Raw genomic sequence first — 13,249 nt, forward strand, 5'->3', positions numbered from 1 at the left:
TAGGGATTAGGTATAATTTTTTAAAATTTGATAATTTTGTTTTTTATTTTCTGCAATATTAGATTTTTTTATTTTCTGTAATTGTAGCTTAAAGGGACAGTCTACAGCAGAATTATTTTTGACTAGACTTTACCTTTAATTTATACTTAGTTTATTTTTTATTTGTAAAGTAATGTTAGTTTTTTATTTTAATAGTTAGTAACTTAGGTATTTTGTAATTTGGGTTAGGTTAGGGGGTGTTAGGTTAGGGGGCTTAGTAATTTTTGCGTTGTGTGGGATGGCGGTTTAGGGGTTAATAGTTTTAATAGGTAGTTTGCGTTGTGGGCTTTGGCGGTTTAGGGGTTAATAGATTTAATAGGTTTATTGCGTTGTACTCAGCACAAGGCTTGCTGCGGCTGCCTTTGTGTGGCAAAGTGAAAATGGAGTAACATTTCTCCATTTTTGCCACGTAAGTTTTTGTGCTGAATATTGGATAACGATTGGATAACCGTGGAAAAAAAGGCGTATGTAATGGGGCCCCTCATCTTAAACGTGATAGATCACTCTTGGATCTTAGAAATGAAAATAGTATGTTATAGGGGTTTAACATAAAGCGGTAATTTAAAATACACAGAAAAATTGTGAATATTTAAAATGAAAGCAGTATATCAAATAAATACAGCATCTCTGATTTGGGTTGTGCATTAGAAATGACAGACCTCATTTTCAGACCCCTATTTTGGTGATATGAGTCTCTCATGGACCTTTTATGCTGTTATAGTCTGATTTCAGGGGGTTAATATTAAACAGAAAAAACTAAATAAACACATAAAGGTTGCATCTAAAAGGAAGATGTCAGTAAAATGGCAAAATCGTTTAGATTATATAGATGCATGAGCCATAACTGGTCACGTTTATAATAAATAACTCACAAGAATGAACGTCTAAAGATTATTATTATCTGTGCACCCAGGACATACTTGAAAATGAGAGAAGTCTCAATGTATCCTTTCTGGTAAAATATTTTATAAATAAATTATTATTATGCATAAAGCTCCTATAATCTATTGAAGGCTTGAAGTATATCTTTACATATACATCCTGGCTTAGTTAACATAAATAGTTGTACATAATCAATCCAGGCAAGATTTTACGTGCTTTACTTAGGTTACAGATATATGTGTAGAATCCAACTATGCAAAATACTTCAGAAAAACATAAGAAAACTCTGGCAAACCTCCAGGCGCTTAGTAAAATATATATGTTCTTTATTTTGGAGACAAAAATCAAAGCATAAAAAAGCTTTTTAAAATAATACTCTCAGCAGGAACTTGTCTATGCAAAATACTTGCCCACAAGCGCTGCATTAGGTTTTTATTTGGGCGCAGCTCCTGCGGCTTCCTTAAACCCCGCTCACGTCCCCGGCCGCTGGCCACTAAGAGGGACTCCCATGTTATAATCTCCTGATATGCCGGTGCTGCGGCTTCATAGTACAGGTGTTTCCCTAGGGGTCCCCCAATAACCTCCATAGGAAGCATACTAAGATATATAAGGGTATTGAAGATGTAACAGCGCCTGTAACATGTTTGTTAATAAAATGTGTATTTATGGAGTTCACATGTCTCCTTTTATATAAAACTAGAAATAAGTGTGGAATCTAACATTGCAGCGTGAAAGCAAAAGTTATTGTACCTTATAAAGCGTTCAAGTCCTGTTCAAGCTGGCCTATAGGAAAAAAACATACTAGGCTACATCATTACTGATATAAGTTATTGCAAGTCAAACTTCTGAGGTCTCATATTGTTATCAATTGGTGACTGTCTGTTAGGATCCCACTCGTCAAAGAAGAGAGACGGGTCCAGTTTCAAAAGGAAGGCGGCATCCAATCTAGTTGGTAGGTTGCCTGTAGACAATAATTCACAAGTGTGTTTGAGGCTGCAATTGGGCTGGCTGTGTCGATGTGCAGCTGCTGTATAGGTATTGAGACAGCGGTGGTAGATATAGTAGTGCAGGTAGTCTCCTGTTGTGTGCTAGCTGAGGGTGAGCCGATATTCTGCTGGGATGATATCGATAGGAGTGGCGTTTGTGGAGAGATCGTAGTAGAATCTTTGTACACTATTCTCTTCTGATGGGGAGGTGCCACAGGAGCGCTCATGGCCGCGTCCCCATCCCCCAAAGATATTATCTCCGGAACTCTCTCTATAATAGCTAATTTGCAATATGTCAAATTTGATTCCATTAAGAATTATTATGGGCTCTCTTTAGTAGATCCATGAAGCGAGCTTCTAGCCTTTCCAAGTAGCAGTCTATGCGGGTTGTTGGATTACACTCCCTCTCGGCAGCCATGCTTGTTTTATGACGATGAGGTGCTTGTAAGCCGTAGTTTCTCATATTTACTTATGGCTTTTCCTTCCTGTGGCTCAGTAATAGTATAATAGGTTGTTGCTTTATTTCTGATGTTCCCAGTTAAGGCTAAGTGCCTCGGTGTACCGAGGAGGTTAGCGTTGCCTGTTGTGAGCCGCCGCTCCAGGCCTTCATTGGCCAATCTTGTGTTCTGGCGTCAGAAATACAGCAAGTGGCTTGATGAATATTATTCTGTCTGGTAAAACCGGCTGTTGGAGTTGAATATTCGCTGTAATATATATCCTATATCGGCGGATTTTGGTATTCTAGTAGTGGAGCAATAAAATACCAAATTAATAAGTCTTTATAAATATATTGCAAGGGCTTATAGAATTTATTGATTTGTTAATATTCAATAAATTTCTTATCTAGGACCCGATTCTCTAAAGTTCTCTGTAGTTCCTGATTCTATATGATGTCTCGTCATATACCAAGACTTCCCAGGGATTATTTTAAAGGCAATTTTTACCTCATTACGGGAGTTCACTAATATGTCTTAAGTTAATGAGAGAAACGTAGTGCTCAGTAAAATAAGCCAATTACTTCTCTCCATGCCGGTGAGTTTTTGAGAATTGGGCCCTTAGTGCCGCTATTCTGTTCTCCCCACCATGCCAACCCAATGGAAAATGTGCATGTGGAAATGTAAACAATAAGAGAACTACAGCACCTGGTGAAGACATAACCCCAATCACTGGACTAGGTGTTGCAGTGCAAGGTTTTGAGCAACTTCTGCACCTTGTCTTTCTGGGTGTTGAGAGGCAGTAGTATTGGCAGAAGGTGTTCAGGGGGTAGCCCAAGCTCTCTGCAGACTCCTAAGCCGACTTCATGAGGAGGTCAGTGACCTGAAAAAGTTGACTGAGAAACAATAGATATGTAAAACCCCAACACACATGAATGTGAGATGCAAAGTGTCAGAAGATGAGGAGCCTGAGGAAATATGAATAGTACAATTTGTAATAGAGGAGTTAAGGGTACAGTTGGGTGCTGCATCAGTTGGTTTGCTTCCTGGACTACATTCAACACCAAAAGACAGGATTTCAAAAGAAAACCTGTTTGCCTCAATTTCCTCCTCCTAATGAGCTCACCACATTCATTAATCCCTTACATGGTCCTGTGAGTGCAAGCAGAAACTCCACATAAGGGATGCAAAAGCACAACTATTGGTGATTTTTTAAAGGGACAGTCTACTTCAGAATTGTTATTGTTTAAAAAGAAAGATAATCCCTTTATTACCCATTCCTCAGTTTTGCATAACCAACACAGTTATATTAACCCTTTGAGTGCTAATGACGGCTCTGAGCCGTCACAGTTTTTCCCACTCTGGTGCTAATGACTGCTCAGAGCCGTCACTAGCACTCTCCCACCTTGAGGGAGACCGGGGGGCTCCCACCCGCTCGTACCCCGGCGATCGTGCCTGTAGAATGACAGGCATCGCCGGGGCATCACGTTTTGCGCAATGACATCATGCGCAATGACGTGATGACGTCACCGCGCAACTTTATTAACAATTTGTCAATACAAAGTATAGGGAAAGGGGGAATGCTTCTTTGAAGCTTGTATCTCAGACATCTAAGCAGCTACAGACCCCCAAGACCTTTCCAATGGTGTAAGTCTTGGGGAAAAATAAAAAAAAAGTTAAAACATTTTGTTTCACAAAATAAAAAAATAAATTAAATCAGCTTAGCACCCAGGTGGGAAAGTGCCTAGCACTCAAAGGGTTAATATACTTTTTACCTCTGTAATTACCTTGTATCTAAGCCTCTGCAGACTGCCACCTTATTTCAGTTCTTTTGACAGACTTGCATTTTAGCCAATCAGTGCTGACTCATAAATAACTCCACTGGAGTGAGCACACTGTTTTATATATGACACATACGAACTTAGGGGTTAAAAATAATATGCAGGGGTCAGCGATAGTGGGGGCAGCAGATTAGGGGTAATAAGTGTAAGGTTAGGGGTGTTTAGACTCGGGGTACATGTTAGGGTGTTAGGTGCAGACATAGGAAGTGTTTCCCCATAGGAAACAATGGGGCTGCGTTAGGAGCTGAACGCTGCTTTTTTGCAGGTGTTAGGTTTTTTTTCAGCCCAAACTGCCCCATTGTTTCCTATGGGGGAATCGTGCACGAGCACGTTTTTGAAGCTGGCCGCGTCCGTAAGCACCACTGGTATTTAGAGTTGCAGTGGCGGTAAATTATGCTCTACGCTCCCTTTTTGGAGCCTAACGCAGCCCTTCTGTGAACTCTAAATACCAGCGGTATTTAAAAGGTGCGGGGGAAAAAATACACGCGTAGCTAACGCACCCCTTTGGCCGCAGAACTCTAAATCTAGCCGTGAGGCTGCCACTGTTCGTTACCCTGGTGTTAGCACTGCTCATCGTATAAAACTGAAGGCATGCTAGTATTATCACCAGTTTAGACGTCATCACTACCAGAGATAGGTTAGAGAGGTCACCATTACCTGAGGTCAGAGGGTATACAGCCTTCCTACTCCTGCTTAACCCACACACCATTAATTTTCCTCAAAGAATCTAACAGGTATATAACCCTGGGAGTGAAAAGCCAGCTGAGTATGTGCCCAATAGAATAAAATAAATAAATAAATATATATATATATATATATATATATATATATATATATATATATATATAGTTATTTTTTTAAATGCATGGGGCAATGCAGGACAGGTGGCTAGACACCCGGGACAGCGGGACAAACCCCTAAAATCGGGACTGTCCCGTAAAAATTCGGACAGTTGGGGGTATGGAAATGTTACAGCTGCATATGGGAATGAGTGTTGACAAAACTACATAATATTATTAATCTCTAATAATGAACAGATCATACTGCTTCTCGAAAAATAAATACAAATATTTTGTAAAGTGTGTGCAAAAAAATAAATAAAATAATGTCAAGAGCAGTGCCCCACTTGCACCAAGTTGAGCACATCTGGTGAACCAAGGACGTGAGGCATATGTGTAGCTACAAAACACCTTGCAGTAGTGCATTGCTGCCGATGAACCTATATAGGTATGTTTGTCTAAAATGGATATCAAGAGAACAAAGTAAATTTGATAATATAAGTAAATTAAAAAGGTCCTTAAAATGACATGCTCTTTCTAAACTATAAAGGTTTATTTTTATGTCTGTTTATTATAGCTCTTATATAATTGGATATTGAGGCTGTAGAGCAACCTTGTGGGTAGTCCTGTTTATGTTTACTGTAGAAATGCTTCTACAATATTATAGAAAAGTGGCTTGCCATGTTCAGGTCGCCTTCATGTGTAACAATGCACAAAAAGACTTTAACCATAAAGGAGATACAAATTTAAAAGGACATTAAACTCAAATTTTAAGCTGCATAACAATCTACCTTCATATCTGAGAAGAATTTTGCAATGAATAATGCCATATTATTTTATGTTTATCTTTTCATGGATTTCCCTGTCCCCCAGAACCAAAGAACTCTCACTAAGCAATCACAAACGCAGATTTGGGGGCATTTTTATCAAGCTCCGTATGGAAGTTATGAAGCAGTTTTGAAGAAGTTCTGAAAAAGTTATGAAGCAGTGGTTGATTGACACCCCCAGAACTGCTGGTGCAATGATAAATGCCGAGAGTGTATGCTGTTGGCATTTATCGATATGCAGCAGACATGATCCGCAATATCGGATCATGTCCGCTCGCACATTAATAAATAGGCTCCATAGCATGAACTCTTTTTGCAAGAAAACAGACTGGGGTAGCTTGCCTTCTTCTATTCTGTTAAGTTGATTTAGCACTGATTCAGCTTAGTTAATTAGTAAAAAAAAATTGTAACAGGTATTTAAATAAGCATACATATATTCCATTTTAATCTTGTGCAATTTATGTAATAGCTAAATATAAATATATATATGCACAATATTAACACCCAACCTACCTGCAAAAAATACTTTTCCTATTGTGATTGTTGATGTAAAACTGATAATCCACCTTAAAAAAGGAGAGGAGTACAGAGAATGTGAGGTAGGAGGGGTGTAAACATAACCTCACAGATAAATTAGCTAAAAGTATGACACCAAGCCTCCCTCGGAGAAAGTGGAAAAAGTTAAATTTTCAGATGTATTTTACAGCAAAAACAAGCAAAATAATGTTTCATTTTCAATAAGGAAATATTTTTATGAGTTGTTGAAATGCAGAGTTTAATGTTTCTTTAATAAGATCATTGATATTGGGATCCAGAAGCAAATTATAAACAAAAGAAGTTATATTTACTCAGTGTGGTACCCCTAGGTTTTAAACTGCAATCTGTATTTGCTCCTGCACTCATATGCTAGTGTAGAAGTTGTCCCAGATAGCATAATGCAGCCCTTGCCCTCTTTAACGGCTTATTCAAAATAACCAAACTCATGCACAGTTGTTGATCAGCTAATGCAGATAGTCTATGGGGCCTGCACTACTGTAATGTCTGGAACTACAGAGGCAACTGGAGATAGATACCACCAGATATATAAGGCCTAAAAAAAACCCATAACATACAACTTAAGTCTGCTTAATAGGCATTTTCCAATTTTCCTCCATCCATCATCTCCTGTACAGATCATACAGAAGCAAATTATGTACATCAGATTAATTTCAAAGTGACGAGAAGCAGCAGGCTTAGGAATGCAACCTTAGCTTAGTCATCCCATTCATCATCGTCATCATCCTCTCCACCATCATCATCCTCATCATCTAGAAAATGAAAGCCAAGAAAAAAATGATTTAGTAGAGGACAGGCACTTGCAGGAAATGGTGGGCCAGTGCATGAATGGTAGGAAGTGCAAGGCTTACAAGAAAGAGGAGGCATGGTGCAAGGCTGTCATGAGAAAGTCCGGGGCCGGCATGAGCAAGGAAGAAAGGCTGACAATAGAGAAGAAGCACCACACAAGGCTGAGATGAGAGAGGTGGAACCTTTTAGGGAAGGCAGAAAGAAAATAAATGGTTCCAGCCTGGCAAGAGAGAGCAGCCAGAGTTTAGGATGGCAGAAGGGAAGATATATTGTGCAAGGCTGTCAAGATTGAAGAGGCTTGGTGAAAAACTGGTACAAAAGAGAATGCCTGAAATATGGTCATTAACCCCTTAGTGACCAGAGCACTTTTCCATTTTCTGTCCGTTTGGGACCAAGGCTATTTTTACATTTCTGCGGTGTTTGTGTTTAGCTGAAATTTTCCTCTTACTCATTTACTGTACCCACACATATTATATACCGTTTTTCTCGCCATTAAATGGACTTTCTAAAAATACCATTATTTTCATCATATCTTATCATTTACTATAAAAAAAATTATAAAATATGAGGAAAAATGGAAAAAAACACACTTTTTCTAACTTTGAACCCCAAAATCTGTTACATATCTACAACCACCAAAAAACACCCATGCTAAATTGTTTCTAAATTTTGTCCTGAGTTTAGAAATACCCAATGTTTACATCTTCTTTGCTTTTTTTGTAACTTATAGGGCCATAAATACAAGTAGCACTTTGCTATTTTCAAACCATTTTTTTTCAAAATTAACGCTAGTTACATTAGAACACTAATATCTTTCAGGAATCCCTGAATATCCATTGACATGTATATATTTTTTTTTAGTAGACATCCCAAAGTATTCATCTAGGCCCATTTTGGTATATTTCATGCCACCATTTCACCGCCAAATGCGATCAAATACAAAAAATTGTTCACTTTTTCACAAATTTTTTCACAAACTTTCAGTTTCTCACTGAAATTATTTACATACTGCTTGTGCAATTATGGCATAAATGGTTGTAAATTCTTCTCTGGGATCCCCTTTGTTCAGAAATAGCAGACATATATGGCTTTGGCATTGCTTTTTGGTAATTAGAAGGCCGCTAAATGCCACTGCGCACCACACGTGTATTATGCCCAGCAGTGAAGGGGTTAATTAGGGAGCATGTAAGGAGCTTTTTGGGGTAATTTTAGCTTTAGTGTAGTGTAGTAGACAACCCCAAGTATTGATCTAGGCCCATTTTGGTATATTTCATGCCACCATTTCACCGCCAAATGCGATCAAATTAAAAAAAACGTAAAATTTTTCACAATTTTAGGTTTCTCACTGAAATAATTTACAAACAGCTTGTGCAATTATGGCACAAATGGTTGTAAATGCTTCTCTGGGATCCCCTTTGTTCAGAAATAGCAGACATATATGACTTTGGAGTTGCTTTTTGGTAATTAGAATGCTGCTAAATGGCGCTGCGCATCACACGTGTATTATGGCTAGCAGTGAAGGGGTTAATTAGGTAGCTTGTAGGGAGCTTGCAGGGTTAATTTTAGCTTTAGTGTAAAGATCAGCCTCCCACCTGAAACATCAGACCCCCTGATCCCTCCCAAACATCTCTCTTCCCTCCCCTACCCCACAAATGTCCCCGCCATCTTAAGTACTGGCAGAAACTCTGCCAGTACTAAAATAAAAGGTATATTTGGGCTTTTTTGTGCATTTTTTGTTAGCATATTTACATATGCTTCTGTGTAGGGATCCCCCTTAGCCCCCAACCTCACTGATCCCCCACTAAACAGCTCTCTAACCCTCCCCCTCTGACTTAATGTGCGCCATCTTGGGTACTGGCAGCTGTCTGCCAGTACCCAGTTTAGAGAAAAAAAATGCTTTTTTTTAAATAAAATATGTCCCTTTTCTGTAGTGTAGCTTTCCCCCCCCCCCCAAGACCAACCCCCCACCCCTTCCAGATCCCTTAGATGGTAAAAGTAAAAGTTGATTTCATTTTTTTTTTACTTTTACTTTTTTACTTTTCTGTAGTGTAGCGGTTCCCACCCGCTCCCGCCCCGTGCACGCGCCCGCCCGCCACCCCCCGTGCACGCGCGCGCGCCCGTGCGCGCCCCCGACGGTCCCGATCCCGATCCCGCCCCCCGTGACGTCACGCGCAACACCGATGGCCGCCCACCCGCCTCCCAATTCGGCTCCCACCCACCAACGATACCGGCCATCGATGTCCGGTGCAGAGAGGGCCACAGAGTGGCTCTCTCTGCATCGGATGGCCATGTATGGTTATTGCAGGATGCCTCCATATCGAGGCATCACTGCAATAACCGGAAAGCAGCTGGAAGCGAGCAGGATCGCTTCCAGCTGCTTTCCACACCGAGGACGTGCAGGGTACGTCCTCAGGCGTTAACTGCCTTTTTTTTGAGGACGTACCCTGCACGTCCTCGGTCATTAAGGGGTTAAGAGTCAAGACAGTGCATTGATAGAAGGAAATGCTAGAAATAGGGGTGCAGAACAACATTGAAAGGTTAGAGACAGCGCAAAAGAGGAGAAAGACTGGCATGAAAGTACGTATATTGTACAATGCTAGCATGTTAGATGAGGTACATCATCGTTGTAGTGAATCATGTCCGCTCGACCTCGCTAAATTCCGACAGCATACGCTGTCGGCATTTATCATTGCGCAAGCATTTCTGGTGAAATGCTTGTGCAATGCTGCCCACTGGCGGCCAATCGGCCGCTAGCAGGGGCCGCCAATAATCCTGATCGCTGCTTCTTAACTTCCGTTTCAGGCGACCTGAAACAATGGGACTCCGAAGCAAGAAACGCTGCTTAATAAATGGAGCCCAATGAGTGCAGAACTAGCAGCTATGATGTTCAAAATTTGTACAGCTTCTTCAGTTTTAATACTGGGAAATACTGATGATAAAAATCAAGAGGGGAAGTGTATAATTTGAATCTAATCTTTTAAAATGAAAGGATCAAATTATGCATGTAGGATACAGAAAATAAAGGTGAGCTGTAGAGTAATTTGACATTCACATGTATATTGTATACTGAAGTAAGAGAGGTACTAAAAAGGCTTATGGATCACAGATACTTTATGATTCACTTCTCAAACATTATCTAGAAAACTCCAGAGAATTCTGGAGACTGTATGGTCAGAAGTACACAAACTAGAATCCAAGCTAGAAGGGACTAACAGAAAGGTTCACACTCTTAAAGGGAGAGTCTACATGAAATTTTGTATTGTTTAAAAAGAAAGATCATCTCTTTATTACCCATTCCCCCAGTTTTTCATAACCAACACCGTTATATTAATATACTATACCTCTGTGATTACCTGTATCTAAGCCTCTGCGGGCTGCCACTTATCTCTGTGCTTTTTACAAACTCACATTTTTAGACAAATAGTGCTGGTTCCTGCATAAGCATTATTATTCTCCACAGGAGTGAGCACAATGTTATCTATATGGCACATCCAAACTAGCATTGTCTGGCTGTAAAAAGCACTAAGATAAGAGATGGCCTGCAGGGGCTTAGCAATTTTTTTTTTCAGAGCTCTTAGATTATGGTATGGATTGATGCGGAAAGGACTACTGCGATAGCGCAATGGTGATTTTTTTTCTGACTTGTAATATCAGCGGAAGAAAAATGGATCACAAAATCGCTGTTGCGCTAGCGCAAAGTCTGTTGTGCATCACTTGTAATCTTGCCTCAAGTAAGCCAACGACAAAAGGCATATGGGTGCTGCTCCTGAGCCTATCTAGGTATGCTCTTCAACAAAAGATACTAAGAGAATAACACACATTTAAAAACAAAAGTAAACTAGAATTTTTTTTTAAAATTGCATGCTCTGCCTGAATCATGAAAGTTTAATTTTGACTTTACTGTCCCTTTAAGACAGTACTTCTGACCATTAAAGGGACACTCAAGTCAAAATTAAACTTCATGATTCAGATAAAGCAGCAATTTTAAACAACTTTCCAATTTACTTCCATTAACAAAATGTGCACAGTCTTTTTATATTTACACTTTTTGAGTCACCAACTCCTACTGAGCATGTGCAAGAATTCACAGCATATAAATAAATGCATTTGTGATTGGCTGATGGCTGTCACATGATACAGGGGGAGTGGAAATAGACATACCTTTGCAATATTTTTAACAAAAATCTACTACTCATTTGAAGTTCCAGGATTCTCTGGAGTATTCTAGATGTTTGACAAGCGAATTATAAAGTTTTACTTTAGGAAGAGAAAGGAGGAATATCACACCTAGGGGTCACTATTTGACGTTAGGATAAAACAAGTTTGGGAGTAATTTGTAAAGCTAATTCTGTATACTGTATAACAAATGTAAATGACACAGAATAGCTTTCTAGCGAAAAATTGTGGGAACTAAAAATTAAAGAAGGCCTGGATATGCATAAGGTGCATGAGGGTAATTTAATCTTAGATTTAAAACAGGAATACTGGAAAATTAAATGGGCTCATCTGATCTCAGATTCTATGTTTACATTAAATTGTTCTTTTGCATTACCTGAGGAATGAATGACTTTGCTCCTTTTCTGCATGACATGCATAAGGGCGCCTACTAATCCCTCTGAGCTCTGCTGGGGGGAGGTAGGAGTATCTGGCATGTCTGTGACCTGTAAGATGTATAGATATTTAGTCCCCTCACAGGATGTTTGAACCCTCCCACCTCTTTGAGTGGAGGCACTCACCTTGTTCAATTGTTTTCCCTGACGGATTTGGTCTAGTAGTGCTCCTCTTCCACCAGCTGGAGCTGGCAAAGATGGTTGAGGGCTCTGACCTGATATTGTAGGAGGTGGTGGTGGAGGAGGGGGGCCACCGATGGGCATTCCTGAAACTGGCGGTGGTGGGGGTGGTGGAGGTGCTCCACTGGCACGTAATGTGGGCGGGGGTGGAGGTGGCATGTTCCGAGTTGGAGGAGGAGGAGGTGGAGCAGTTGAATTTCTGTGTGGTGGGGCAGGAAGTGGGCCTGATCTTCCCTTCCCTTGAGAAGGTGTAGGGACAGCTGGGGCATTGCGGGAAGGAGGAGGAGGGGGGGGAGGAGTTGACTCTATGGAAGAAAACCAAATTCAGGTCATGCACATTACTGAAATCCATTGCATACTTATGATAAATTAGATTTTTTTTTACTGTGAAGACCTTTCTGTCTACAAAGTAAAACAAGAAATACATCCCATTTGTCCACTTTTTTCCACAATCCTTACCTTTTTTCCTCATCTCCTGTTTCACGGCCTCCACTCCTCCTTGCTGTTCAATGAAGTCATATATAAGTTTTGAGGTCTCCTTATCTGTAAGCTGGTCGTCACTGATACCTGCTTGGCTAAACAGACTGCGTAGTTCAGGGTCCAGAGCATCCACCTAGAAGACATGACACTCTCATAAATACAATGAGTGGATACTTTTGAATGTGATGAGATCTGTCATCTTTTGGGGAAGTTGTAGGATGAGATGTTATAGGAAATAGGTTAGGGTTAAAGTAATAAGGAGGGCAGTTTTGGATTTACAGATAACAATGCATATACATACATCAAATCCATTGTTGGGATCCCATCCTATATGGCCGACATGTCTGTAAATGAGAAACATACTATAAAATAGCCTGTTTTCATAAATCTCAATAGACTAATCTCTGATCAGAACAAAAAAATAGAAAAGAAGTATCCACTTAGCACAATTACGAGAGTCATTATTATTAACAATTGTGGATATATAGGAGCGCCAAGAGGCTAAGGTATATATCAGGAACCAGTACTAGTTACAATTGACATGAGTACTACTCACAATAAAAATGGTAGACAATTTTATTACATAGTCATAAAAACAAAACCAAAAATGTTCCAAATGAATTAGGGACCACACAAGTCAAAATTGCAAATGAGTATAAGACCAGAGGGTATATAAAAAACAATAGGGATAAAATAATCACAATAGAAATGTTAAAACATCATGAGAAGAATGTTAAAATATCAAGGTATATGCTGAGAATGAATACACATAAAAGAAGGGGGGGGGGATGCGTATTAATTCTCAGCATATACCTTGATATTTTAACATTCTTCTCATGATGTTTTA

At 39.7% G+C, this 13,249-nt stretch overlaps 1 protein-coding gene across 2 annotated transcripts in view; it reads right to left on the reverse strand.

Annotated features, from left to right (window-relative positions):
* Positions 1-6,536: 6,536 nt before the first annotated feature.
* WAS (WASP actin nucleation promoting factor) overlaps positions 6,537-13,249 on the reverse strand; it is a 267,895-nt gene continuing 261,182 nt past the window's right edge. The window contains exons 9-13 of one of the 2 annotated variants that reach the window (XM_053696154.1): positions 12,704-12,746; positions 12,382-12,535; positions 11,869-12,227; positions 11,685-11,793; positions 6,537-7,095 (exon numbers count right to left, since the gene is read on the reverse strand). In XM_053696154.1, the coding sequence (XP_053552129.1) occupies positions 7,040-7,095; positions 11,685-11,793; positions 11,869-12,227; positions 12,382-12,535; positions 12,704-12,746 (721 nt within the window). In that variant the 3' untranslated portion in view covers positions 6,537-7,039. Of the gene's footprint in view, positions 7,096-11,684; positions 12,228-12,381; positions 12,536-12,703; positions 12,747-13,249 lie in introns of both variants that reach the window. The other variant, XM_053696153.1, reaches the window with a different exon arrangement.

The sequence above is a fragment of the Bombina bombina genome, chromosome 12, assembly GCF_027579735.1.
Source record: "Bombina bombina isolate aBomBom1 chromosome 12, aBomBom1.pri, whole genome shotgun sequence".
Classification (NCBI taxonomy): domain Eukaryota; kingdom Metazoa; phylum Chordata; class Amphibia; order Anura; family Bombinatoridae; genus Bombina; species Bombina bombina.